At 55.5% G+C, this 26857-nt stretch overlaps 2 protein-coding genes across 3 annotated transcripts; one reads left to right on the top strand and one right to left on the bottom strand.

The window, feature by feature from the left end:
• Window positions 1-1668: 1668 nt before the first annotated feature.
• On the top strand, window positions 1669-9961 carry PALM3 (paralemmin 3). 2 transcript variants are annotated; one of them, XM_030302052.1, is made up of 8 exons: window positions 1669-1811; window positions 4289-4337; window positions 5371-5451; window positions 6010-6152; window positions 6293-6377; window positions 7825-7870; window positions 7985-9363; window positions 9765-9961. In XM_030302052.1, exons 1-8 carry the CDS (start codon window positions 1771-1773, stop codon window positions 9939-9941), a joined length of 2001 nt encoding a protein of 666 aa, XP_030157912.1. In that variant the 5' UTR covers window positions 1669-1770; the 3' UTR covers window positions 9942-9961. The 2 variants fall into 2 exon arrangements, with proteins under 2 accessions (XP_030157912.1, XP_030157903.1); XM_030302043.1 differs by having other exon boundaries at window positions 7985-9774.
• A 171-nt stretch (window positions 9962-10132) lies between these two features.
• Window positions 10133-26669, bottom strand: IL27RA (interleukin 27 receptor subunit alpha). The gene is given in 15 exon segments (XM_030302055.1): window positions 10133-10663; window positions 10666-10827; window positions 10955-11048; window positions 11237-11330; window positions 11688-11813; window positions 14079-14237; window positions 14313-14414; window positions 16274-16462; window positions 16578-16761; window positions 20243-20307; window positions 20417-20576; window positions 22119-22276; window positions 22369-22526; window positions 25927-26044; window positions 26471-26669. Coding segments are annotated over 15 exon segments (1887 nt in total). The 5' UTR covers window positions 26565-26669; the 3' UTR covers window positions 10133-10639.
• Between the last annotated feature and the right edge of the window lie 188 nt (window positions 26670-26857).

Below are 26857 nucleotides of genomic sequence, written 5' to 3'. Positions count from 1 at the left end.
GGCAGTGGGGTGAGACACAACCTGGTTGTGGGGTCTGCATTCACGAGGCACAGAGGCCTTATGGGTGAGCTAAGGACCCTTTGGATAGGGAATTCTGGGGTCACCAGTACCCTGAGGAGAATCTGCAAGAGGGAGGGAGGAGTTAGGAAGGTACCTGACCTTTGCCACTTGGGGGCAGGGGTGGCGGGGGGGGGGGGGGTCCTAGCTGGAGTGTGCCCTCTAGAGCAGGGAGCTGAGGGCAAGGAGCCTTCTCACCGAGGCTTCTGTCAAATTGCACAGCATGACCAGGGCTCTGATGAGGGGAGGACTGGGGGCTGTGAGAGACTAGCCTGCAAAGTAGGAGATGAGTTCCCCAAGTGGCAAAGGGTAAATGAGGCACCCTGTCATTTGATAAAGGGTGTGCTGGCCCTTTAAGAACAGGATGGGGAGGGCGCTTAACAGTTGGTTAAGCAGCAGACTTTGACTTTGGCTCAGGCCTTGATCTCAGAGTTAGGCTTGTGAGTTCCAGCCCCACATTAGGCTCTGTGCTGACAGCATGGAGCCTGCTTAGGATTCTGTCTCTCCCTCTCACTCTATCTTTCTCTCTCACTCAAAAATAAACATTCAAAGAGAGAAAGAGAGAGAGAATGTGAGTTGGGGAGGGGCAGAGAGAGGGAGACACAGAATCTGAAGCAGGCTCCAGGCTCTGAGCTGTCAGCACAGAGCCTGACGCGGGACTCGAACTCACCACCAACCGCAAGATCATGACCTGAGCGGAAGTTGGACGCTTAACCCACTGAGCCACCCAGACACCCCAAAAATAAACATTTTTAAATAATAATAATAATGGGCACCTGGGTGGCTCAGCCAGTTAAGCATCCAGACTCTCCGTTTCAGCTTAGATCATGATCTCACTGTTTCACGAGTTCGAGCCCCGCGTTGGGCTCTGCACTGATGGTGCAGAGCCTGCTTGGAATTCTCTCTCTCTGCCTCTCCCCTGCTCACGTTGTCTCTGTCTCCCTCAAAATAAATAAACTTAAAACAAAATAAAATAAATAGTTTAAAAAAAAAAAGAACAGGATGGGGAGGATTTGGGTAGGAAGTTCTCTGGACCTTCCTCATCACCACCCCATCCCTAACTGTTATAGCATCTGAGGGGTGTCAGGGTCCTGGAGGCCACCTGATCTAATTTCACAAAAGGGCAAACTGAGCCCTAGAAACCCCTGGGCCAGGCCTCCTGATTCCCATGGTGCTCAGCCTCTGGGCTCCAGAATCCCTTAGCTGGATCAGTCCCTCCCTCCCCACCAGGGTCCAGGAAGGGAGGGGCAGTCGTGCATAAGAGTCTCCCACACGTGTGCTACGCCATGAGGCTCACATGTTGGTGACCCTTGGTGGGCAGCTGGACTTGAGGCGTCTGGGGTGCCAAGTGCAGGTGCCATTCCCTGGAGGGGGTCAGCGACTCCCCGTTCTCACCCACACACTGCACCACGCGCGTGAGAGTGTGTTTGCTGCGAGGCAGCCAAGTGCGGCAAGGAGGCCAGTGGCTGGTAAATAATTTATCAGGACAGCTGATAGTACCTCCCCAGAACTGCCCGCCAGCCCCCAGCCCCCCTCGCCCCGTTTGCCTCCTGCCTCCTGCCCCAAACCAGCTGGACCAGCTCTCCCGGTGCCCGCCTGCAGCCCCCCCCCCCCTTCGCGCCAGCCAAGTCACAGTCTCCGGGGCACCTTCAAGCAAACGGGTGGGGGGTCCTGATCTTGGAGACCCAAACGAAGGTGGGCTTCCGGGCAGAGATGGCCCTGCAGAGCCAGATGTGGTCTCCGGCCACACCCACGTAAGTGTCCTGGGTCGAGGGGGGGGGGGGGGGCGGGTGCGCAGGGCCTGGGAGGGTCACTGGCCTTTCCATGGGGTGAGAGCCCCAGCTGGCCTCTGCTAAGGGGACCAGGGGGAGCAGAGAGAGGTCAGCAGGCAACCCCGCAGGCCCTTCGGATCCCTCTCCCCAGAGTCGGGTTGGAGATGTGGACCTCCACTTTCTTTTTTCCGGGATTTTTCCACTGGCAGTCTTCAAGCTCAAAGTCCAGGCTGGGGGGTGGGGCTAGGACTGGGGGGCCAGGAAACGCCAGGGTTCCTCACTCCCATGTTTTGCCTCTTGAAACACCCCTCAGCTTCCAGGGTAGGAAGAAATGCTTGAGATACAACAGAGAAAGTTAACAGCTGCCCAACTGGGAAAGGTGATGGCAAAATTGGAACCATCACCGGCTTAATGAAAGGGCCACCCATTGCTCCTGGTGACAACAGGCCATAGCCAGGAACCCTGTTCTTGTAGAGTTGGAGATAAACAATATCAAATGGGGTGTGCCGAGGGTTTTAACATTCAAGGTTTGAGGGCCTTTTAAAGTAAGAGGGTGGAGGGGCTCCAGAGGTTTGTAAAGAGTTCTGGAAAAGAGTTTCCCCCCAGGGACCCCAATTTGGTTCCTCACTCTTTTGGGTCCCCTGATGCATTATTCACCAACTACAAACCTGGTTGCCTAGCAACGGGAACCTGATCACCAACCCCCCCCCCCCAGCAAGGAAGAGACAAGGAGATTACATCTTGGGAATGGGACAGCAGAGGGAGGATGTCAGCCCTCCCCCAAGGGCAAACCTATTAGTAGGGGGTCTGGGCTCCCTTTGGGATACCCTGCAAAGCATGACTTCAGCCCCCGGCCCCGAGTGAAATCGGGAACCCCCAGGCTGATCTCTGGCCTCCTGGCTGCCAAGACAAGGATGCCTGGACTCCCCCTCTTCCCCCGCAGTGTTCCCAGTATTTGAGGCCTGAGAGCCCTGAGTTCTGATCCTGACTCAGCGACCTTAGACAAGTCTTTTCACCACTTCTTGGAGCCTCAGTTTCCCCATCCATAAAATAGGGACAGTCGTACTACTTGCCTCCCAGGATCTTTGGAAGGATTAAATGAGTTCCTACAGGCATAGCATGTAACAGCACCTGGAACATGGTATGCGCTGGCTAATGGTTGGCTGATTTTATTGTCAGAATATCAACTCAGCAAAGAGTGGACGACAGTGTCTCAAGATCAGGGCAGGGAGGGAGAGGCGGGGGTGGCTGGGAGGGCCTGGCGGAAGCCCTGTCGAGCACTTAGAGCACTATAGATAGTAAGGGCTAAGTATCCGCACTATTATGTCTTTATGGTGTGGCCAGGGAAGATCTGGGAGGCCCCGGCAGAGTTTGGGCAATGAGGCTAATGCTCACCCAATAGAGTTAGTGCTCAAATTAATAAATGTTTGAGGGCTTGCCCTGTGCCCTCCCTGGGCTAAGTGTCAGGGACAACAGACAAATAGATGCATCCTTCTAGATACTGGCCTATGAAACGCCTGCAAGTAGGGGGTACTCGATGCACATCTGTGATGACAAGTCAACGTAACAACATCTGTCCCCTAAGTGTCCTGAAGTACCACAGTCAGCCTCTTGCTTCCAGGGAAGCACAGAAGGGGCAGCTCTGGAGCTGGAAATCGGGGATCCTGGGGTGCTGCAAGGAAATCAACAATGGCGGCATCTCAGGTTAAACCTTAAACAGCAAGACCCTTCTGTCTCCTCCCAGCTCAGAGTCCAGCGCTAGGCTACATGTCCTGGTAACATTTGCTCCCAGGGAGGGGATTTGGCAGGTAGCTCCATAGTTACCATGGGGATAGCATGCGTCCATGGTGGGATGGACGCTTCTCTCCCCAGACTCCCTCAGCCCCTGGTGCTTAAGGTATCCTGGGTAGGAGCTGAGGTCCAGAGAGGGTATAGAATTGGAAAGAAACACACAGCATGTTAGGAGCCTGGCAGGATTTGAGAGTATCTGAGGGCCAGCCTGGAAATGCTCCTTATAAATAACCATAAACATTATTAATCATGGGAATTATTAAAGTTATGAATGATAATAAATGATGCTACTGTTTTAGGAACGCTATGTCCATTTTTTTTCCCCCTGCATGGAGACTTCCTTGCAAGGGCACCTCTCTATAAGGTGAGGATCAAGCTATTCTGACCCATTTTACAGATGAGGAAACTGAGGCTCACAGAGGTGATGTCAAGCCTAGGAAGGGCATTAGCTCAGCTTGTCAGCGTCTCTGCTCTCTCCCCCCTCATAGGACCCCCTGCCCTCTACTCCAACTCCTTTCAGTTGCAGAGGGGAGAGGAAAATGCTGGGCTTTAGTTGGTTTCCAAGCAGCTCAGGGATCTTGACCCAGAAAGGGGCATTCAGGAGGTGGCCTGTCGAGGGGTGGGGACCTGGGAAGACCCCCTCCCCAGTCTCTGCCCTCTTCTCACAGGCCCATGGCCGAGAGCTCCCTCTACCGGCAGCGGCTAGAGGTCATTGCGGTAAGTGAGTTACCCCTCCTTCCCCACCCCCACCCCCACACCCACCCCCGCTTCTGGCGCCCCCCTCCACCACACCTCCCCCCCTTCCCCGCATCCTGGGCACTCCTAGCCATTCCCCAGGTTTCTTCCTTGCCTCTCTCTCATCCAGGGAAGCAGTCCTAAACCTGTGAAGTGAGGGGGGGGGGTGCAGCACCCTCAGCTCCAGCACTGCCTTGGAGCGCCCCACATAAATCCTCAGGCCCCTCTGCTCCCCAGTTCCTCTATCTGGTCGCCACCACCCCCAGAATGGTGAGGCTGTGCACCCCACACTCCCAGAATCCACATCCGATGCTCCATTCTTGAACCTCGGTCCCTCAAACACCTCATGTCTGAACCCCATCTCTATGAACCCCCATCTCACTAACCCCTATCTCTCTGCTCCCCCACTCCTGCACCCCCATCTTTCTGGATCCCATCTCAACACCCTGGCCTCTCTAAACCCCCATCCTTCTGACCCTCAGATCTGTGCCCCATCCCTCTGAACCCCTATCTCACCAAGTCCCCTCTCTCTGCTCTCGACTTCTGCCCCTTCATCTCTCTGGACCTCATCTCTACGCCCCAGTCTCTCCGCGCCCCCCCCATCTCATCACCCCCTTCCTCTGATATCTAGACCCCCATTATCTCTGAATCGCCTCTCTCGTGACCCCGGATCTCAGACCCCCCCCCAGCTCTGTCTCCCTTTGGGATCTCCATCCCAAGGCCCCACCCCCTTCCACAGACCCCCCCCGCCCCCCCCCCCCCGCCCCATTCGGCGCCGGCGAGGCCTCCGCAGCATCGCGGGCGCGGCCGGCCCCGCCCCCGCCGCCCCGCCCCCACCCGCTGCTGAGTCAGCGCCTCCGCAGCCCCCTCCCCGCCGGGGCCCCCGACGTGCGCTCCGCCGCCCCGCCCCGTTCGCAGCCCCGGGAGTCCCGGGAGCCCCGAGGAGGAGGGCAGGCGGAAGGGGAGGTGGCGGCCCCGCCCGGCCCGCGGGCAGCTCCGGGTCCTCTGTGCGCAGGAGAAGCGGCGGCTGCAGGAGGAGATCCGCGCCGCGCGCCGGGAGCTGGAAGAGGAGAAACTCCGCGTGGAGCGGCTCAAGGTTGGGGGCGGGCGGGGGCGCCTGTGAAGCCTGGGCAACGAAGTGGGGGTATCAATGAGAGTCGGTCTGGGGGATCATGGGAGGCTCTGTCCAGTTTGGGTGGGGGCAGCAGGGGGTATTGGTTCCAGCTTAGGCGGGCGTTTTTCCTCTGCTTGGGAGAGCGGGTGGTGGGGGGGGTGGTGGTGATAATGATGGGGACATTTGTACCACCTTTGGGAAGAGTATGGGGACAGCGAAGGTGTTTGCCCAGCTTTGGGGTAGGGAGGGGCCCATAGAGACGTTGATTTCATCTCTGGGAGTGCCTGTCCCATTCTGGAAGGGGTGGGGAGATGAGGGGTGTTTTGTTCTAGCCTGGGAGAGCTCTAGGCTGGTATTGGGGTGTCTGTCCCACCTGGCAGTGTTGAGGGGGGGATCATATCCTCACCTGAAGGAGAGATGTCTGTGCCGTTCGGGTGGTTTTGGACAATAAGAAATCTTCCCAGCTCGGGGATTAGGAGGGAGCCCTCCATGGGGTGGGGTAGCCAGTATGCACAGCCAGAGCTCCCCTCCCGTGCCCAGAGGAAGTCTCTCCGGGAGCGTTGGCTCATGGACGGGGCAGCTGAGGGGCCGGAGCAGCAGGAGGACTCCACCTCTAAAGACCCCCAGTCACCTGAGGGCCAGGCTCAGGCCCGAATCCGCAACTTGGAAGACAGCTTGTTCACGTGAGTTGGGCCCCTGCCTGCTGGCTTTGCCGGCCTGGCTAGGCCAGGGCCCCAGGTCCACACCGGGGAAGTGGCACATTGAGGGGGCCTTGGCGTTGAGCCTGGGGGCCCGGCTCCCAGCAGCCTCCTCTCTCCCTCAGACTCCAATCCCAGCTGCAGCTGTTGCAAAGTGCATCCACAGGTGCCCAGCACAAGTCCCCCGGCAGGCCCACCTGGCGCAGACAGGTGAGAACCGGGGGCGGGAGAGCAAATGGGAGGGGGCGAGGTGCGGCCAGCACGGACCAAAGCGGGACTTCTCCAAGTGCGGTTTAACCTCTAAGTCCTCTGCCGTTTCTCTGCTCTGTGGTCTCGGGCAAGTCGCTTTCGTTGTTCAGGCCTCAGTTTCCCTATGTCTAAAATGAGAGGAACGACCGCACACACGTGGAAGAGGCACGGGGGGGGGGTTGGGTGGGTGGACATGATCCTAGGAACAGGCCTGGGGAAGTTTTGTTGTGACACTGCTAATGCCAGAATGAGGAATGTGGTGGGAAAACGGGGGGGTGCAGTGCTCGTGGAATTTGTTCTTTTCAAAGGGAGGAATGGGTCACCATGAGATGCTCTTGTGATCTGAGGCATCCACACGGGTTTCTGTTTTGGTAGCACCTTTATTAAGATTCCCAGGTGCCTCCGGCGGGGCAGAGGGCCAAGAGACCTGTTAATGGATCTGGGAAGAGTTTGTTGGGTTTTTAGTATAGTCCAGGAGTTTAGAGAGGAGCCCACTATCCAAGAGTCTGTGACAGGGGAGCCCTGGGCATGGGAGGAGCACGGAGGAATCACCCGAGTGACCCAGGAAGGCTTCCTGGAGGCCGTGGTATCTGTATGGAGTCTGCTGGGGACCAGGCAAGAGGGGAAAGAGAATTCCAGGCAGAGGAAACAGCCCACACGAAAGCCTGGAGGCTGGAAAGAACTGTGAGGAGGAGATCCCTGGGGTTTGACCGAGCAGGCTGCCCCCACCCCCTGCTTCTCTGAGCCCATTTTCATACTCTTGCCCTTTCCCTCACTCTACTACAGCAACGCTGACCCTCTTTTCTAGTCCTTGACCTTGTCAGCTCATTGCAGCCCCAGGCCTTTTGCACTTGCTCTCCCCTCTGCCTGGAATGGCTGTATCTACCTCTTGAGCCTCGAGGCCAGCTCCTCTCACGCTTCAGGTCTCTGCTCAATGTCACTTCCTCCTAGAGGCCCTCCTGCATCTTCTACATAAAGGAGGCACCCCACCACCTCCCAGGCTCTCTGTAGCCCCTCGTCCTACTTTTTGTTTTTTCCTGCCATAGTCTTTCTCACTCCTGACATTACAGATTTGTGTTTATGTTTATACCCCACCCCCTAGAACGTAAGTTCCAATAGCAAAAGGCTTAAGTAAATGTCCCTTGTCCACAGCAATCTCAGTAGCTGACGGAATAGGTTCCTAATACAGAGCTGTTGGCCCATGAACACAGTATTGATTAAGCACCTACTGTGTGGGGGGCACTTGAGCAGAGAGCGGTAAGACAGGTGAGGAAGGCTGAGGAGGGTGTGGTCCTGAACTTGATGGAGGAGCCATCGAGGGTGTCTGGGTTGGGGAGCGAACCAGCACGCAGGGAGGTTGGAGGTGGAGACGCTGGCTGGCCTCACCTTGTCTCTGTTACCCCTGCAGGGTCATCGACCTCTCTCCCAGCCTACCGTGGAGGCAGGTCCCACAGGTGGGTGTTTGGGCCCCAGGTCTGGGGGTCCCACGAAGAGGGGCCTGAATCTGGGGGGCCAGGATCTCACACTGTTGCCCCGTCTCCTCTCCTTTCCTCCCCTTACTCCCCAAGGCCACACTGATCTGAGCAGGAGAGCCTCCCTCCCAGCTGGACCAGTGGACACCTCCCCAGAATCCCCCTCTGAGCCCAGAGATGAGGCTGTCAGGGTTCCACCCACCCTGAGGCTGTTCCCTGGGGCAGCAGGGGCCTCCTCAGAAGCCAACGGCCCCTGCCCTGGACCCAGCCCCGCTGCAGAACAGGGGCCGAGTCAGGGGCTGGCAGCATCTGAGGGGGGCGTGGGTGAGGCCAAAGGAGGGGGCGTGGTGGAGGTGGTATGGGAGGGGCTGAGGGCCACGGAGGACTGTGCCACGGAGGCCACGGGCCCAGAGCTGGAGGCTAAGGTGGAGGAAATGGTGCTGGAGGCCATTGGGGACAGGCAGGAAGCTGCCTGCCCAGAGCCCCCGTCCTGGGTGAAGGAGGACAGGGGCATCGTGGAGGTGGTCTGGGAGGGGGTGGGAGGGCCAGAGAGCAGCGACTCCGAGGCCACAGGGGAGGGGGGCAGGGGCCAGAAGGCCGCACAGACCAGCTCCCCGAGGCCCCAGGTGAGGCTAGAGGGAGCAGCTCCTGGAGAAGGCGGCGTCCCCAGGGGCAGCTCTGACGGTGATGGGCCAGGGGGCTCTGGAGGAGAGGAGGGGTCCTTCATTTGGGTGGAGAGGGTGACCCTCAGCGAAGAGTGGGAGGAGCTGGGGGAGGAGCTGGTCGTGGAGGGGTTGGAAGGGCCAAGGGCACGGGGAAGCGGGGGAGGGCCTGAGAGTCCGCTGGGGGTGGAGAGGGGGGCAGGGGAGGATGCCTGGGGGGCGGGAAGGAGCCAAGCAGAGGAACCTGTGGAATCAGTGGGCGAAGGAAAGAAGGGGACTGAGGAAGAGGCAGGGGCAGACGTGTCTCTGGTGGGGGAGAGGGGGGGAAGCGAGGGCTCTTTGGAGCCAGAGAGGGGAGGAGGGGAGGAAGAGCTGAGGCCAGAGAGGAAAGCAGTTGAGGAACCACCATCAGCTGCAAGAAAGGCAGTTGAGGGACCTTTGAGGGCAGAGAGGGAAAGAGGTGAGGGGCCATTGCGAGTAGAGCAGAAAGAAGATGAAGAAAAACTAGAGGCGACTGAAGAACCATTGGTGACAGAGGGAAAGGAAGGCGAGAAATCACTGGAGGCAGAGAAAGGAGGAGGTGAGGCGCCATCGGAGGCAGAGAGAACAGGAGGTGAGGCACTATTGGGAGCTGAGAAAGGAGGAGGTGAGGCGCCACTGGGGGCAGAGAAAGGAGGAGGTGAGGCGCCACTGGGGGCAGAGAAAGGAGGAGGTGAGGCGTCACTGAAGGCAGAGAAGACCGACGTGGTTGAAGATCTGAGTCCAGAAGAGCAGAGAGAGTCCGGAGGAGGAAAGGAATGTCAGGCAGAGGAGGTGAGTGAGGCAGGGGCTTCCTTGGGGGCCAAGGAAGAGTCAAGGCCGGAAGAGGAAGGACCACAGCCCCAGGAGAAGCAGGAAGGCTCCCTGGAGGAAGAATCTGTAAGGCCCCAAACCCCTGCTGAGGGCCAGGGCCCCTCAGGAGACGCCACCACCCCCCTCCTGGCAGAGACCCCAGCTCCAGAGCAGCCTGCCGAGTGCCAGCCACTGCTTCAGGTGGAAGGGCCCAGGGCCAACCCTAGTGCCCGCCCCGTGCCCACCTATGCACCTGCCCGGCAGCCCGAGCCACCTGCCCCTCCCGAGGGTGAAGAGGCAAGTGGCCCTAAGCAAAAGACGTGCCAGTGTTGTGTGGTCATGTGAGCCCACACCCTCCACCCCACGCCCGGCTCCTCTCACAGCTACCTCGGCCTCTTGGCATCCAGCAGCGGGTCCCGGGCACAGACAGGGCACCACGGGACCGGCTGTGGCACCTGGGAGCCAGCTGGCCCGCTCGTCCACCTCCACCTGGGCTTCCGGACCCCTCGCCCACTGCCTGTGACCCCGGCTCCCTTCTACGACAAAGCCTTTATACTTGAAAATAAAAACGTTAAAGCATTCGGACAGTTGGGTGTGTGTGTGTGTGTGTGTGTGTGTGTGTGTGTGTGTGTGTGTGTCTGTGTGTGCGCACGGAACCACCTCGCCGTCCCCTGGTGGGAAGTCCAAGGCCTCGCTCTGCTAGGATCAAAGACTGAGCCAGTGTGAGGATATACGCAGCTCCTGTGGCAAGTTCCCAAGCTACCGTAGCTATAAAAACATAAAAGTTTATTTCTCCGGTGGCTCTGATTCATGCGGTCACTTGGGGACTCAGGTTTCTTTCCCCTACTTGCCTCACCTTCCCCTTCGGTGTGGTTAAAGCGGGATCACGGGCACTGTTGATGTTCCAGCTCACGGGAAAGGGAAGAGAACAGTCTGGGCGTCGGCACGCGGCACTGCCGCTCATGTTCCGTGGACGAGAACTTGGTCCGTGGCTGCACCGAGCTGCGAGGGAGGCTGGGGACGCCGGGCTCCGGTTCTGTTACAGCAGCGGGACGGGACGGACCTGGGGAGGCGGCTGCCACTCTCGACGTCATACGTTTTCCTTTGCTCCCTCATCCATCCGTATGTGCCCCCGTAGGGCCAGGCCCTTCGCTATAGGGGTCCTTGGCTGGGTGTCCTCAGGCAAGTGACTCAGCCTCCCTGATCCTCAGTGTCTTCATCCGTCAAATGAGCGGCCGTCTCCTGGCTTGTGGTGGGTTCAGGCCAGAACTTGGGGCCTGGGGGCGGGCCCAGAAGGCCTAGCTCCTCAGGGGTGGGCAGGAAGTGCTTCTCATACCCAGAGTCAAGCCGGGTGGAGGCCTGGGGGGGCTCCGCAACTGGGAGTGGTTCCATCTCCTCCACTTTCAGGATGGGGAAGTCCCCGAGGGGCTGAGCCTGAGGCATCTCCTGGGAAGAAACGAGACTGAGATACTGCCCCCCCCTCATTCTCCCCGCTCTGTTCCCACCCGCTCCCCACTCTCCCAGCACCCGTCACCCTCCCAGAGGGCCCAGGTAAGCCCGCCTTTTTGCTCACCTCCATGTGAGGCTGGCCAGAATTGCTATTGGCAGGATCAGGAACCTTCTCCCAGACCCAGCGGGGCAGTACCTTGTGCCGAAGGTGGAGGCACCTGGCAAGCAGGTAAGAGGGCAGGGAATCTAGGTGACCTGATACCCAGGCCCAGGTTGCAGAGTCCGGGAGCGTCACAGAGCCCTGAGTGTCCCCTCACCATCGGCTCCCCCCACCCCGCCGCAAAGCTTAGCTCGGTCCGGCTGCCCTCCCCACCTGTGCAGAGACCCACCTGGCCGACAGCCTCACCTTCCAGAGGTGGCTAGGCTCATACCACAGCCCATCAGGAGCAAGCCCCACAGGAGAAAGACACCTGGCAGAACTTTCCACTTCAGGGTGTTATCTGAGGCCGAGGGACAGAGGAACATTTAGACACCAGGGATGGGGGAGGGATCAGGTATGGATCACGAACGGGGCAGGGCTTGGGTGCGGGAGGCAGGTAAGTGGGCGGGGCTTAGGAGTGGGTAAGGGCTAAGGGTGGGGGACATCTTGGGGTGGGAGGGAGGGTTGTGAACAAAACAGTCGTCAGGGATGTGTGAAAGGGTCAGACACACTGCCTGATAATCCAGAGTATTCTGCAGGATCAGAATGCCCCTGAGGCATCATCAGTAACCACCCCCAAGTCAAAAGGTTGCTCACTCTATCTCCTTGAAATGGAGCAGGCCCCCTCCTGTGGTAGTCCCAACCCCAGCCCCTCTACCTGGTAGGTGAAGCCGGAGGCTGGGACCGGGTGGGCCCTGTCCTGCGATGGTGGATGCGGTCATCCACAGCTCACAAGGACCCCAGGGAAGGTCAGGCAGGGTGATGTTCCGGGCGCTGCCACTCACTGAAGGACACACCCAGAGAGGTTGGGGAGGCAGTCAAGTCCTACCTCAGGGCCTTTGCATGTGCTTTCTCTATGTCTGCAACACTCTCCCCAGATACCCACATGACTCCAGCCTTCTTTGCTCAAATTTCACCTCCCCAGTGAGGTCCTCCCTGACCACAGGAAAGTTGGCTCCACAAGGAGCCTGGGTGGCTCAGCCAGTTAAGTGTCCAGCTCTTGGTTTCAGCTCAGGTCACAGTCTCATGGTTCCTGAGATCAAACCCCGTGCTGGGCTCCACACTGACAGTGCAGAGCCTGCTTGGGATTCATTCTCTCTTTCTCTCTCTCTCTCTGCCCCTCCTCTGTGCTCGTTCTCTTCTCTCTCTCAAAATAAATAAGTAAACTTTATTTTTATTTATTAAAAAAATGTAATGTTTATTCATTTTTGAGAGAGACAGACAGAGCATGAGTGGGGGAGTGGCAGAGAGAGAGGGAGACACAGAATCTGAAGCAGGCTTCAGTCTCCGAGCTATCAGCACAGAGCCCGATGCGGGGCTCGAACTCATGAACCGCGAGTTCACGACCTGGGCCAAAGTCGGGTGCTTAAACCGATTGAGCCACCCAGGCACCCAAAATAAATAAGTAAACTTAAAAAAAAAAGAAAGAAAGAAAGAAAAAAGAAAGCTCTACAAGGGCCATATTCCCAGCACCTAGATCAGTGCCTGGCACACAGAAAGCCCTCAAAAACGACATACATTTGAATAACTAGAAGAATGAATGAACATCATATTCCTCACCTGCACATTGACCCAGTGAATACAGATTCTCCCCAGATAAGGGGAAGACGTGCACCTCCCAGAGCTATATTTGTCTACCTTTTTTTTTTTTTTTTTTTTTTTTTTTCTAAATTGTCTTTTTTGTTTTTAAGCTAAAAGAGGAAGTAGCTTTTTGGTTTGTTACAGGATAATAGGAGACATGAGCACGGATCCAGATATATTGCCATAGAAAATGTCTAAGCTAAATCAGCAGGTGAAAAAAATAAAGTTGCAAAATATCACAGTCATAAGAGATTCAGAGGCCCAACTATAGTCTGTAACATGGTATTTTATTTTATTTTGTTTTATTTTTTATGATTTAACATCGATTTATTTTTGAGAAGGAGAGAGAGGGAGAGAATGAGCCGGGGAGGGGCCAAAAGAGGGAGACAGAGGGTCCGAAGCAGGCTCCACACTGTGAGAACAAAACCCGATGCGGGGCTCGAACTCAGGACCATGAGATCATGACGTGAGCGGAAATCAAAAGTCAGCCATTTAACTGACTGAGCCACCCAGGCGCCCCGCCCTTTTTTTAAATGTTTATTTATTTTTGAGAGAGGGAGAGAGAGCGTGAGCAGGGGAGGGGCAGAGGAAGAGGGAGACAGAGGATCCAAAGCGAGCTCTGCACTGACAGCAGAGAGTTCAATGCAGGGTTTGAACTCATGAACCACGAGATCATGACCTGAGCTGAAGTCAGATGCTTAACCAACTGAGCCACCCAGGTGCCCCAGTACATGGTCCTCTTTTAAAAATAATCATAATACATACATGTGTATATATTTAATAACATATAAATATAAAAACGTAAGGGGTGCCTGGGTGGTTCAGTCGGTTTAGCATCTGACCCTTGATTTCAGTCCAGGTCATGATCCCAGGGTCATGGGATTAAAACCCACGTCAGGCTCTGCACTGAGCACAGAGCCTGCTTAAGATTTTCTCTCTCTCTCTCTCCCTCTCTCTCTCTCTCTCTCTCTCTCTCTCTCTCCCTCTCTCCCTTTACCCCTCTGCCTTGTCTGCACCCTCTCTCTAAAATTAAAACAAATTTTTTTAATCTAACGATGGATACATACTTGAAATAAAAGTCACACATAACCCTGTGATCCTGTTGACAGGGTGCACAGTTTCTTTCCATATTTGCACCTCTGCTTTGCTCAGTGCTGGGTTTCTTTTACAGAAATGGAACCATCTCTTGGAGTTTTGTCATCTTTTTATCTTTTTCGCTTAATAAAACATGACAGGCATCTCTCAATGTCAATAAATATAGATCAAAGTCTTCATTTTTAATGGCCAAATGGCAGTTCGTTATATTGATAGCCACAGGGTTACTGTTCACTAGGGAGCTGAGGACACCCTGTTATTTTCCCAGGGGCTGAGAGGGAATCAAGGGGCCAATCTGGGGACAAGAGTTGGGTAGACTGATGGGTGGGTCTTGTGGGGGCTAGGAGCAGGGGACAGGGGCAGTGAAGCTCACCATTCATGCAGACGGAAGGCCCGGTCCCGCTCTGTGTGCACAAGGTGTAGTGGGTGAGATGGCCCCGAAGTTGGCGCCTTGGGACCTCTCCCCATGCTATGGCGGGGGTTCCTGGCGGGGTGTCCTGGAGTCGCCAAAGTGTTGGTCCTGCTAAGGGCACTGGGGAGGAAGCCAGGGGGTCAAGGTCTGTCACGGTTCTAGAGGGTTCCACCATTCTCCAGCCCCACCACTTACCTAGTTCCTCTCTGAACCTCCAGACTGAGGGGGCAGAGGCCAAGCCGCAAGGAGAGACTGCTGTCACTGTGATTCGGTAGGGGACCCCTCCTTCAAACTCCCCTGGTGGGTGGAGGGACAAAGACAGAGTTGGCCCCTCCCCTACTCAGTCCCTACCCAGTAGGCGTCTTCATTTGGGTCTCCTGAAGGACGTGCTGAGAGAAATATTGGGGTAAAAGTAATTTTCCTGGTGGTAGCCCCACAGAACACCACCAGGGCGGCTGGGAAGTGAAATGGGGAAAGAGAGGCAGCCCTCCAGTAAATGACAACAATTTCCCAATGCAGGCAATGGAAATTCAATCCCGCCGGCGACCTCTGGGAGGCAGCAGAGAGCACATGCCTGAGAGCCAACCCACCCACGGAGGGAGGAAGCTGGGGTATGTATCCACCAACCCTTACCAGTAATCGGTGGGGTGGAGGGCTGCATCCGATGGGACTTAATTCCCAAGCACTTCCAGCCGGCTGCTTAGGCAGGCGAAATGCTTCAGTGACCAGAAAAAGGCTTCAGGGCAAAGGAAATACAGGTGCCGGAGGCTGGGAGAGGGTCAAAACACCGGGGCTACGGGTGGGGTGGCTCTGACGCCACCCATCACGGTAGGTGAGGCTCCTGAGGTCCCTTCTCAAAGCCTACGGCTGCTGCATGGCCTTCCCCAGATGGGAATTTTCCAAAATCGGGGCTCCTCCTCTTTTCTCCATACATGCTGTGGTCCTCGGGACTCTGTCCTTCCTAAATTTTTCACTCAATGCCTCCCTCTCATGCTCTCCCAAGTCCTTTACACCAAGGATGGGCTCCCCAGCACCACATCCAAGCCCAGAACTCATAGCAAGCCCCAGACCTGAGTATCCAACAGCCCCATGGACAGCTCCATTTGGATGAACATCTCCAACAAAACATATCCAAGTGGATCCCCAAAATTCTGCCCAGGACTCCCCAGTCAGAACCTGCCTGCTTCTCCCCCCTTCCTCAGTTCCCACGTGGTCCAGCCCTCACCCCTTCCCAGTCCACTCCCCCCAAGAGCAGCCAAAGGGCACCTGTGAGCAACCGAGTCAGGGCATATCCATTCTTGCTCAGAACTCTCCATGGCTCCTACCTCACTCGGGATAAACCCAAGTCCTTGTAACCCACCAGGCTTTGCACAATTTACCTGTCACCTCCCTGCCCTCACCTCCTCCCCCTCTCTCCCCTCATGCATTCTACTCCTGCCACACCGGCCTCCTGGCTGTTCTTCTAACATATCAGGCACATTCCTGCCTCTGGGCCCTTGCGCTGTCTGTTCCCTCTTGCTTTTCCCTCAGACATCCTCACAGCTCCCTCTCTCACCTCCTTCGGGTGTCGGTTCAAATGTGGCTTTTCCACAAAGGCCTTTTCTAACCTTTCTTTCTAAAATAGCAGTGCTCCCTCCTCCCCTTTACCATGTTTTATTCCCCCCCCACAATGACACTGTCGGTGTTATTTGTTTTGTTGTTTGTTTCATTGGCTGCTCACCCATAAGAAAGTCAGCTCCATGACGATGGGGATGTTGCGGAGAGGGAGGGTAGTGTGACGGCTCAGGGTTTGGCTTCAGGGGCCTGATAATGTGGTTCAACTCCTGGTTCTACCACCTATTTGCCGTGTGGTCCCGGGCAAGTTGCTTAACCTCCCTGGGCCTTTTTCTTCACCTATACCTCGGGCACGATAATAACAGAGGCCTACTTTATAAGGCAGTTTGAATCATTTAATGCTTACGGTAAATGCCAACAGACATCCGCGGCTCTCACTGCACACCAGTGTCCCGCACACGGCCTGGCCCACAGTGAGCGGTCGGTGAATACCGCATGCATGAATTAATGAGACTTTAAACGTAACATTCTCTCCTGCAGGCCCACTCATCAGTCCGCTATGCAAGCGCCGAGACGGGAACCCCGGTGTCCCCGGGCCTCACCTGGCAATAGGGCTCTGAGGTTCTCAGGGGGAAGCCGGATCCAGTTGAGGGCGTCCAGGGGATCCCCGTCCCGGGCCCAGTCCACCACGTGCTCCTGCAACTCCCCAGACCCCCGCTGCCAAGTCACCAGCAGTTCTGGGCTCCCGGCCACGCTCCTGACCACCACGCCATGGGGGGCAGCACTTGAACCTGGACGGGGGAGGAGTCTCAGCGGTCGACGCTAGGAGGCCCCGCCTCCCCCTCAGGGGCGGGGCGGGGCGGGGGCGGGGCGGGGCGGGGGCGGGGCAGATCCAGAGCCTCTTACCCAAGCAGGCCAAAGAAAGGTTCGTGAGAGGCTTCCAGCTCTTGGCATTGACGGCAGACAGCCCAACCCACCCTGCCTGGCTGGGGATGGAGAAGTTGCAGCAGGCAGCCGTCTTCCGGATCAGTTCCTGTCCTTTAATCTGGAACCAGACTTTATAGCTCATCCGCACGCAGTGGCCCGGGGCCTGAAGGCCGACAGGAAAAAGGTGTTAGTTACTATCTCCCATTTGCCAGGCACACGCTGTGGCTGTGGGTCTCCGTGAGGTCCGCCTGACAAAGCAGTCCGTGGACGACTTCTGCCGGCTCTGTGTTACGTGTTACGGATGAAGCAACGGAGCCTCTAGGGGGCTCTGTGGCACAGGTGAAATTAGAATACAGTTCCAGGGCCCCAACTAGGGTGAAGTGGGGGGTGAGGCGCTAGCCTCGGGTGCAAAAGTTGAAGGGGAGGATAGGGAAAACCCAGCAATCAAGAAAAATTCTATTCTACTCCATCACAATGAAGGCCAAACAACCCATGACAAACAAAATTTCAAGATTTTAAGGACAGGATCTGCCCCTGCACTTGTATGGCCCTGCCTTACTCTTTCATCGTAATCTGTGTCCTGCGTGGCTCTTCGGGATTTAAAAATCCCCGCTGTTGTACAGAGGGGAGGGAATGTGGAGCAAAGAGGACCGCAGCCTCCAGGATCGTCGCTCTGGGGAAGTCTGTGAGCATTTTTGGTTGCCTCAATGACTGGTATTGTTTTTTATGTTTGTTTCTTTGTTTTGAGAGGGTGCATGTGCATGTGAGTGGGGGAGGGGCAGAGAGAGAGAGAGAGAGAGAGCGAGAATCCCAAGCGGGTTCCACTCTGTCAGCGAAGAGCCCCACATGGGGCTCCACCCCACGAACTGTGAGATCATGACCTGAGCCGAAATGTGATTGGTATTTGATGGGCAAGAGCCAGGGATGTAACACTGTCCTGGAAACAAAAAACTGCCCCTTGACCATTGTGGCTTTAGAATGCCATCCCCACTGGAAACTTTCGTAGATGAAAAGCCTACCTAATAATGTTAACTGATCCTACAACGAAACTCCTTCTTTAAAAAGATGCTTATTTACTTTTGAGAGAGAAAGAGAGAGAGAGAGCAGGGGAGGGGCAGAGAGAGAGACACACACACACAGAATCCGAAGCAAGCTCTAGGCTCCAAGCTGTCAGCCCAGAGCCTGACTCGGGGCTGAACCCACAAACCATGAGATCATGACCTGGGCTGAAGTCGGATGCTTAGCCAACTGAGCCACCCAGGTGCCCCTAGAAGCAAACTCCTTTTGTTTGTTTGTTTGTTTTAAATGTTTTTTAACGTTTATTTATTTTTGAGACAGAGAGAGACAGAGCTTGAATGGGGGAGGGGCAGAGAGAGAGGGAGACACAGAATTGGAAGCAGGCTCCAGGCTCTGAGCCATCAGCCCAGAGCCTGACGCGGGGCTCGAACCCATGGACCGCGAGATCGTGACCTGAGCTGAAGTTGGACGCTTAACCGACTGAGCCACCCAGGCGCCCCTCCTTTTAATGTATAAAGACAAAACCTTTGGGGGGCCTGGTGTGAATGCTCACTGAACTTTTAAATATTCAGAATATGGGGATTTCTAGGCAGTTTTTTATTATCAATTCCCAGTACAGTCTGTGTTCTAATTAGAGAATTCTTTAATGTGCCCTGCATCACCTCACCCCTTTGAAGCCCCTGGAAACTGGCTCTATGGCCTGGTATGCAGTTGATTTTGGTAAATGTCTTAATTGTACATGGAAGAAAGGCATGTTCTGACATTTCCTGTGTGAGTCTATTAGGTTGTTTGCTAATCACATGCTCAGATATTCTAGATCTTGACTTGTTTTTCATCTATTATGAAATTACTGATAGGAGTGTGTTAAACTCTCCCACAATGGTTGTGGATTCATACATTTCTCCTTGTAGTTCTGTCAATTTTGGTTATATGTATTTTAAAGCCATATTATTAGGTACATATAGTTTTAGTACTCATATCATATTGGTGAACTGAATTGTTGCCGTCATGTAGCTACCTTATTTCCCCTTCATTATCTTCTTCCTTTCCTTCCTCCCCCTCCCTTCCCTTCCCTTTCTTTCTTTTTCTTTCCCTCCCTCCCTCCCTCTCTCTCCCTTTCTTTCTTTTTCCTTCTTTCTCTTTCTTTCCCTCCCTCCCTCTCTCCCTTTTTCTTCTTCCTTCCTTCCTTTGTTTCTTCTTTATCTTTCTTGTGTTTATTTTTGAGAGAGAGAGGGAGAGAGAGGGAGACAGAGGATCCAAAGTGGGCTCTACACTGACAGCAGAGAGCCCAATGAGGGCTCAAACTCATGAGCCACGAGATCATGACCTGAGCTGAAGCCAGACGTTTAACCAACTGAGCCACGCAGGGGCCCCTCCCCTTCACTTTCTTTTTTTTTTTTTTTTCCAACGTTTATTTATTTTTGGGACAGAGAGAGACAGAGCATGAACGGGGGAGGGGCAGAGAGAGAGGGAGACACAGAATCGGAAACAGGCTCCAGGCTCCGAGCCATCAGCCCAGAGCCTGACGCGGGGCTCGAACTCACGGACCGCGAGATCGTGACCTGGCTGAAGTCGGACGCTTAACCGACTGCGCCACCCAGGCGCCCCTCCCCTTCACTTTCTACTGAATGTTACAATCAGAAGTCTTTATCATATTTTTTAAAAACATGACTATAGGGGTGCCTGGGTGGCTCAGTTGGTTAAGCTTCTGACTTCAGCTCAGGTCATGATCTCATGGTTTGTGACTTAAAGCCCCACGTCGCATTCTGTGCTGACAGCTCAGAGCCTGGAGCCTACTTCAGATTCTGCGTCTCCCTCTCTTTCTTCCCCTCTCCTGCTCATGCTGTCTCTCTCTCTCTCTCCCTCAAAAATAAACATTTTAAAATTTAATATAAAATAAAATAATGTATTAAAAATTAATATTAGGGACACCTGGGTGGCTCAGTCAATTAAGCATCTAATTTTGCCTCAGGTCATGATCTCACATTTGTGAGTTTAGGCCCCACATCATGCTTGCTGCTGTCAGCGTGGAACACTCTTCAGATCCTCTGTCTTTGTCTCTGTCTCTGTCTCTGTCTCTCTCTCTGCCCCTATTCAGATCGTGCTGTCTCTCTCAAAAAAAAAAAAAAAATTACTATTAGACCATGTGGCCTAAGAGGGTTATGGGCCCTGCTGTTTTGTTCCTCTGCCATATTTACTGTGAGCCAGGGCCTGGCGACGCCTGGAACATCGTAGGTGCTCAACAGATTGGGAGCAGTGGGGATGGGTTTCTGTCCTCTCCTAATGCCACTTCCATACTAGCACCGGAGCCCTGGCGCACTGTGCTGTATTTTATGGAGCTGAGCCTACTCTTGCTTTCAAACCTTTGCACCTGCTGTTCCCCCCCCGGCCTGCACCCACCTTCATGTCTCAGCTCAGACCTCCTAGAAGTAGCTGACTTTGGGGGAGGCTTGCCCTAAGCCAGGACCTCTCTGAGCATCCCTCTCCCCCACCCCCCCGCCACCACAAAGCCTTGGGGTCACCTCAAGAAGGCAGCATCAGCATCGTCACCTCTGTCTTGTTCATGTGGTTGTTATTTGGAGCTTCCTGACACGCGCAGGGAAATGGGACGGAGCCCCAAAGCTCACCTTCCACAGAAGCAGGGCTTCCTGTGTGCCCGCTGTCCCGCAGACATTCCCCGATATCCATACGTCTTTTGGAGTTGCCAAGGAGGAGGAAAGGGGGTACAAGTGAGAGAGGCACGGTGGTACAGACTTCCGGGAGGGGAGATGAGGGTGTCGGGCAAGCCTGGAGAGCCTCACCAGAGGGCGGCGTCTGGAAGGACAGAACGGGGCTCCGGTGGCCCCACAGACCCTCTTCGTTCTCCATTCGGCAGCGGCCGTACACCCTATAGCCAGTGGCTAGCTCCAGGTCCTGGATCTCAACGGGGGTCAGGGGTATGGACTTCACTTCTGGCTCCAGCTGGCGGAGAGACAGGGAAGAGCAGTGAAGCCGAGGGCTGAGTTGCGAGTATCTGACCTGGTATCTCCGCAGGGTCCAACTGCCCTCTGCTTTGCACGTGACCAAGGGGACTCCCAGGACCCAGGCCTTTTGGGTTTGACATTGGGACAATCCCCAGCAAAAAGAGGAGACAAATTGGCCACTCTATGGCTTATGTACAGCAGTAGGTAGGAGTAAACTCTGTTATTCTCCCCCTTTTACAGTTGAGGAAAACTGAGGCCCTGGAGAGAGGGAAGTGCCTTGCCCAAGGTCACAAAGCAGGTGGGCGCTGGAGATGAGAGTCATACCCAGGCAGTCAGATTCCAAAGTCTGCCTCTCAGCATTGCTCTGAATCGCATGCATAATCACAATGACAACTTTCTTCAATATTGCAATGTTTTGCATGAGGTGCCTGAGACAACTGGTGATCCCCAATATCCATTCTCCCCTTTTTCCTTTGGAAATAGAAGCCCTGAGTATCAGCGGGGAACATGGCTGTCGAGACTGAGGACTACATTTCCCAGCCTCCCATGTGACCGTGTCCTGGCCAATGAGATATGAGAGGAAATGATCCTGGCAACTTCTGTGTTTGTACAAAGTGCATGGGCGGGTCCCCCAACTCCTTCTGGGGGTCTCCTCGCTCTAGGGTTCTCTTCCATTTTCTTGCTGTGTGAGCTTGGTAAGGTGCTTAGCTTCTCTGAGGTTGGCTTCCCTGACTGTGAAACAGATATCGTAAAAGCATCTGCTACAAAGGAAAGTTGGGAGGGACTCATCAAGATAATCTGTGCAATTAGCCTGGGACCTGATGATGCCCAGCAGGTGCTCAGAAATGTCAGCTGCCTTTATTAATTATTTTTTAGTGTTTATTTAAACCAAGCCTTGCTCCTCATCTGTAAAGCGAGTAGGTATAAAAGGCATCTACCTCGGGGCGCCTGGGTGGCTCCGTCGGTTAAGCGTCCGACTTCAGCTCAGGTCATGATCTCGCGGTCCGTGAGTTCTGGCCCTGCATCGGGCTCTGTGCTGACAGCTCAGAGCCTGAGTCTACTTCGGATTCTGTGTCTCCCTCTCTCTCTGACCCTTCCCCCACCCTCTCTCAAAAATAAATAAACATTAAAAAAAAGGCATCTACCTCAAAGAGTTCTTGTAAGGGTTCAATAAAGAGCCTAGAATAGTGCCTGGCACACAGCAGACGCTTTCTAAATGTCTTCTGTTATTTTAAGGTTAATGTAAGCTATCGGAGGACTTCTTTGCATTCACAAAAAGGCTGGAGGAAGTTTACTGAGTTTCTCAAAATTCCCAAGTGGAGTTTGGATTGGGACTGCATGAAATTTGAGATTATTTGGTGGGGCGGGGTGTGATTTTTTTTTAGCTGAACAAGATGCAACATACAGGCCTCTTGTGTGAGATGGGGACAGACTCCAGGAACAAGTGAGGAACAGGTTCTGGGCTGGGTCTCTGATTTGGGGATGATGCCTTGGACCCTGCCTGGAGTAGGGTGGGGGAAGAGGGGCCCCTGACACTCACCAGAGTCCAGGCAGTCCCCTGGCATCTTTGATAGTAGAACTGGCAGACCAGGACCTTGTGGGGTGGCCACACCGGCGGGGCCCAATGGACAGTGGCCTCCAAGGGGTCATCCTCTGAAAAGTCGACGTCAGGGTAGAGCCGGGGGGCATCCGGCTTCACTGAGGAAGGAGAGGCCGGAACGTATTTAGCCGGGGTCTCCAGGACCATCCACCCCCCCACAGCACGCCCCCATCCCCCATCCCCCTGTTACTTCGGGTTTCCAGGTTCACGAAGACTGGGGGCCAGAGAGGCTGGCCAGCCTCGGTACCCCAGACAAGCAGTTCATCAGACATGGTAAGCTGTTCCCGCGGAATGGTCACCCAGCTCTGCCCAGTGGGCACTGTCACAGTCCACGTTCTGTTGGGATGGCTGTGAGGAGAGATGTGGGGGTAGGGGGGGTATAGATTGGGTTGGGGCCAAAGCCATCATGATAACTGCTCTGCCTGGGTTCAAATCCCAGCTTTGCTGCTTCAGGGCTGTGTGACCTTGAGCAAATGACTTCACTTCTCTGTGCCTCAGTTTCCTCATCTACGAAACGAGGGTGACAGAAGCGCCTGCCGAAGGGCGGAAGAGCGAGGGGAATCAATGAGGGAAGACGTGGAATGTATTACCACATACGTTTAGAACATAAACCGCGTGGTAATACGTGGAACGTTTAGAACAGCATTGGCGGGGGTGGGGGGCACCTGGGTGGCTCAGTCGGTTAAGCGTCGACTCTTGGATCCCGCTCAGGTCATGATCTCACGGTTCCTGAGTCCGAGCCCCGCACTGGGCTCTGCACTTGACAGGGCGGAGCCTGCCTGGGATTCTCTCTCCCCCCCTTTCTCTGCCCCTCCCCTGCTCGAGCTGTCTCTTTCTCTCTCCAAATAAATAAATAAGCTTAAAAAAAAACAAACCAAAACAGCAGTGGGTGCCCGCCACAAGCCACGTGAGCATTGCTCGTTGCATTTATTGAGCACCTACTTCCAGGCGGGCACATTTACACTTATGCAACGGTACCGTCAGCAAATCCATATTGTGCCAGGCCCTGCTGTGGGAGCTGGGGACAGGACTGGGACCAGAGCAGGCCAGGACCCGGCTCTCTAGAGCTGCTCCTCCAGTGGGGGGGAGGCCAACGAGAAACACATAAATATATAATCGATGGCGGTTATACGCGATACACAGAACAATCATCAGGGTGGAGAGGATACAGTGTGGTGATGTGGTGAGGAAAGACAGTGCTATTTTAAGCAGGGTGGTCAGGAGCCTCTCTCAGAGGTGGAGACCTTTGAACAAAGGCCCGGAGGATATGAGGGCGGGGCCGTGCAGTACAGGGTGGTGGTGGGCGGGGGAGGGGAAGCGTTTTTTAGGAAGGAGCGGCAGTCGGTGCAAAGGCCTCGAGGTCAACTGACCGGTGTGTTTGAGGAACGGCAAGGAAGCCCGCGTGGCCGGGGTGCAACGAGGGAGGTGGACAGATGCGCCCTGACTCAGGTGTCCACGGGCGCCCTCTGGCTGCTGTGGCGGAGAACACGCCGGGAGGGCGCAAACCGGAGCCCAGGAAGGAGGTGGGGACTGCGTGGTCCCGGCTCTGCCGGCCAGGACGGGGGGCTAGACCAGGGTGGGTGCTGGGGAAGGAGAGAGTGCCAGATTCTGGATACTGGAGAAGGTGGAGCCGGCAAGGCTCGCTGACAGGTCAGAGGTGGGTGACAGAGAGCGGCGCCGGGGATATCCTGAAGGATTAGGCTGCAAAGATGCAAAAAACGAGGCCTTCATAAAACAGCAACAACAACAAAAACACAGGCGCTCGTGAAGATGCGGAGAAACTGTAGGCCCTCCTACGGGAATGGAAAATGTTGCAGCTGCTGCAGAAAACAGTTGGGCCGTTTCTCAGTTAAACCCAGAATTGCTGTGCGACCCGGCGACTCCACCCCTATGCACGGACCCAAAAGAATGGAACACAGGGACTCAAACGCTTGTAGGTGTATGTTCCTAACGGTGCTAGTCACAGTTCCCAAAAGGTGGAAACAGACTAAATGGCCATCAACAGATGAATGGAGGGGCGCCGGGGTGGCGACTCTTGATTTTGGCTCAGGTCATGATCTCACAGTTTGTGGGGTTGAGCCCCGAACCGGGCTCTGCACTGACAGTGCAGAGCCTATTTGGGATTGTCTCTCTCCGTCTCTCTCTGCCCCTGTCCCACTCACTTTCTCTGTCTCTCTCAAAATAAATAATAAGCTTAAAAAAAAAACCAAACAGGTGAGTGGATACGCAAAATGTGGTCAATCCTTACAGTGGAATATTATTCAGCCATAAAAAGGAACGGTGTTCTGACTCATGCTACAACATGGATGAACCTCAAAACCCGCTAAGTGAGGGGCGCCTGGGTGGCTCAGTCGGTTAAGCCTCTGACTTCGGCTCAGGTCATGAGTTCGAGCCGGACATCAGGTTCTGGGCGGACAGCTCAGAGCCTGGAACCTGCTTCGGATTCTGCGTCTCCTTCTCTCTCTGCCCCTCCCCTGCTTGCACTCTGTCTCCCTCTCTCTCAAAAATGAACAAACTTAAAAAAAAAAAAAAAAAACAACATGCTAAGTAAAAGAAGCCACACACAAAAGGCCACATAGTGTATAATTCCTTTTATATGAAATGTTCAGAACCGGTAAACCCACAGAGACAGAAAGCGGGATGGCGGTGACGGGGACCGGTGGGGAGCACGATAGGGAGCGGACTGTTCGTGGGATGGAACTTCCTTTTGGGGTGATGAGAGTGTTCTGGAAGTAGAGAAGGTGGTTGCACAACACTGTGAATGTACCGAACGCCACTGGATTGTTCGCTTTGAAATGGTTAACTTTGTGTTATGTGAATTTCGCCTCCTTAAAAAAGGGGGGACCTTCTCCGACTGCCCCCTCTTAAACCGAGGGGGCTTAAACCTAGGCCCCTCTGGAAAGGAACGGTGGGGACCGCTGCCCAACGATGTGAATGTACCGAATGCCACCGAACACTTAAAAATGGCTGAGAGGGGCGCCTGGGTGGCGCAGTCGGTTAAGCGTCCGACTTCAGCCAGGTCACGATCTCGCGGTCCGGGAGTTCGAGCCCCGCATCAGGCTCTGGACTGATGGCTCAGAGCCTGGAGCCCGTTTCCGATTCTGTGTCTCCCTCTCTCTCTGCCCCTCCCCCGTTCATGCTCTGTCTCTCTCTGTCCCAAAAATAAACGTTGAAAAAAAAAATTTAAAAAAGGCAACAGCCCCTCCCCGACCAGTGGTTCCCACCTTTCCATGCCCCTTTTACGCCTCCCTCACTTAGCCAAATTCGACGTGAATTGGAGTTTGCAGGTGTGATTCATCATGAAGCAACCCAGGTCTCCCCCCTTCAACTATGACTTCCACGAGGTCCAGGCTGTCGGTCGGCCTCTTTCACTGCTGCGTCCCCAGCACCAGACCAGATCCTTTTTATACGCTCAGAGAAGTTAAGCTACTTGCCTAAGGTCACACAGCAATAAAAACCAGCTTCTAATTATTAAGCAACTTCTCTTGGCCAGTGCCTAACTCGTTGAACCCTCAAAGCCAAAGCTGGGAGGCAGGTCCCTTTATTCTGGCCATTTGGTGAGGGAGGAAAGAGAGGCTCAGAGAGGGAAAGTGACTGCTTTAGGGTCACACAGCAAGGAAATGCACAACCTGGAATCAAAGAAAGGGCTTGAGAGTGGGGGGAGGGGTCCTCTCAACTGAGTATGCTGGGACCTGACTGGCCACCCTTCCAAAGCCTCAGTTTCCCCACGTCAGCCGGTTGTACTCACTACTTCTGGCTCTGGAGGTGCAGCGTGGAGGGGGCTGCCAGATCCCCAAGAGGTCCCCACGAGCAGTTCAAGTCGCCCAAGGGTCCAACTCCATAGCACTGCAGTGGCCCGGGACTTCCTGGAGAGGGAGGTGGGAGGGTCCCAGGGAAGAGGGTCAATTCTCCCAGCCGCCTGCACATCCCGGAACCTGAACTTCCCCCGGACTTCTGCCAACTGGGGAGGGCGATCCAGGGTCCCTGCCGGAGGCGAGCAGTAGGAAGGGGGCGCTGGATACCCCTCCCCAGGCTTTGGGCATAACTACTCCACTCCCTCTGCCAGCCACATCCTGTTGCCACCCCAAGAGCCTCCACCCCACCCCCGGGCCTCGGGCTCCCACCTCGCTGCCGACCCCCGTTCCCCAGCTGCCCTCTTGGCGCGGTCCCCGCCCCAGGAGGTGCAGAGAGGCGGCGGTCGTTCCGCAAACTTGCGGTGCACCCGGAGGCTTTGCGCCCCCGGGGCGAGCGCGGCGCCAGAGCGCCCGACACGAGCGCGCTCCAGAACTCACCCTGGGGTCGACTCCGGTGGCACAGCAGCGACAACAGAGGCAGCAGCACCAGCTCCGGCCGCGGCCGGAAGGGAGCGGCCCGGGCCCCTCGCATGGCGCTCCCCCTACCGCGCCCCGAGTCCGGCCGGCCCTGCCCGGCGCGGCAGCGCCGCTCGCCTCGCTCTCCGGGTCCGGCACCCAGGCGGCCACGGGAAGCGCCCCTCCCCTCCCAGCCGCCTCCGCACCTTGCGCTCCGGGTCCCCGCCCCTTCCCGGTGGCGGAAAGTCCCCAGCGGCGCAGGCTGGGGCTGTCGAGAGGGAGGGGAAAACGGCCTGGGGCGTCTGGCGGGTGCTGAGCGCCTCGCCGAGCTCGTGTGAAACCCGTGCCCTCCCCACCGCGCAACAACGC

The sequence above is a fragment of the Lynx canadensis genome, chromosome A2 (genome assembly GCF_007474595.2).
Source record: "Lynx canadensis isolate LIC74 chromosome A2, mLynCan4.pri.v2, whole genome shotgun sequence".
Lineage (NCBI taxonomy): Eukaryota > Metazoa > Chordata > Mammalia > Carnivora > Felidae > Lynx > Lynx canadensis.
This window is presented reverse-complemented; position numbering and strand designations above follow the sequence as displayed.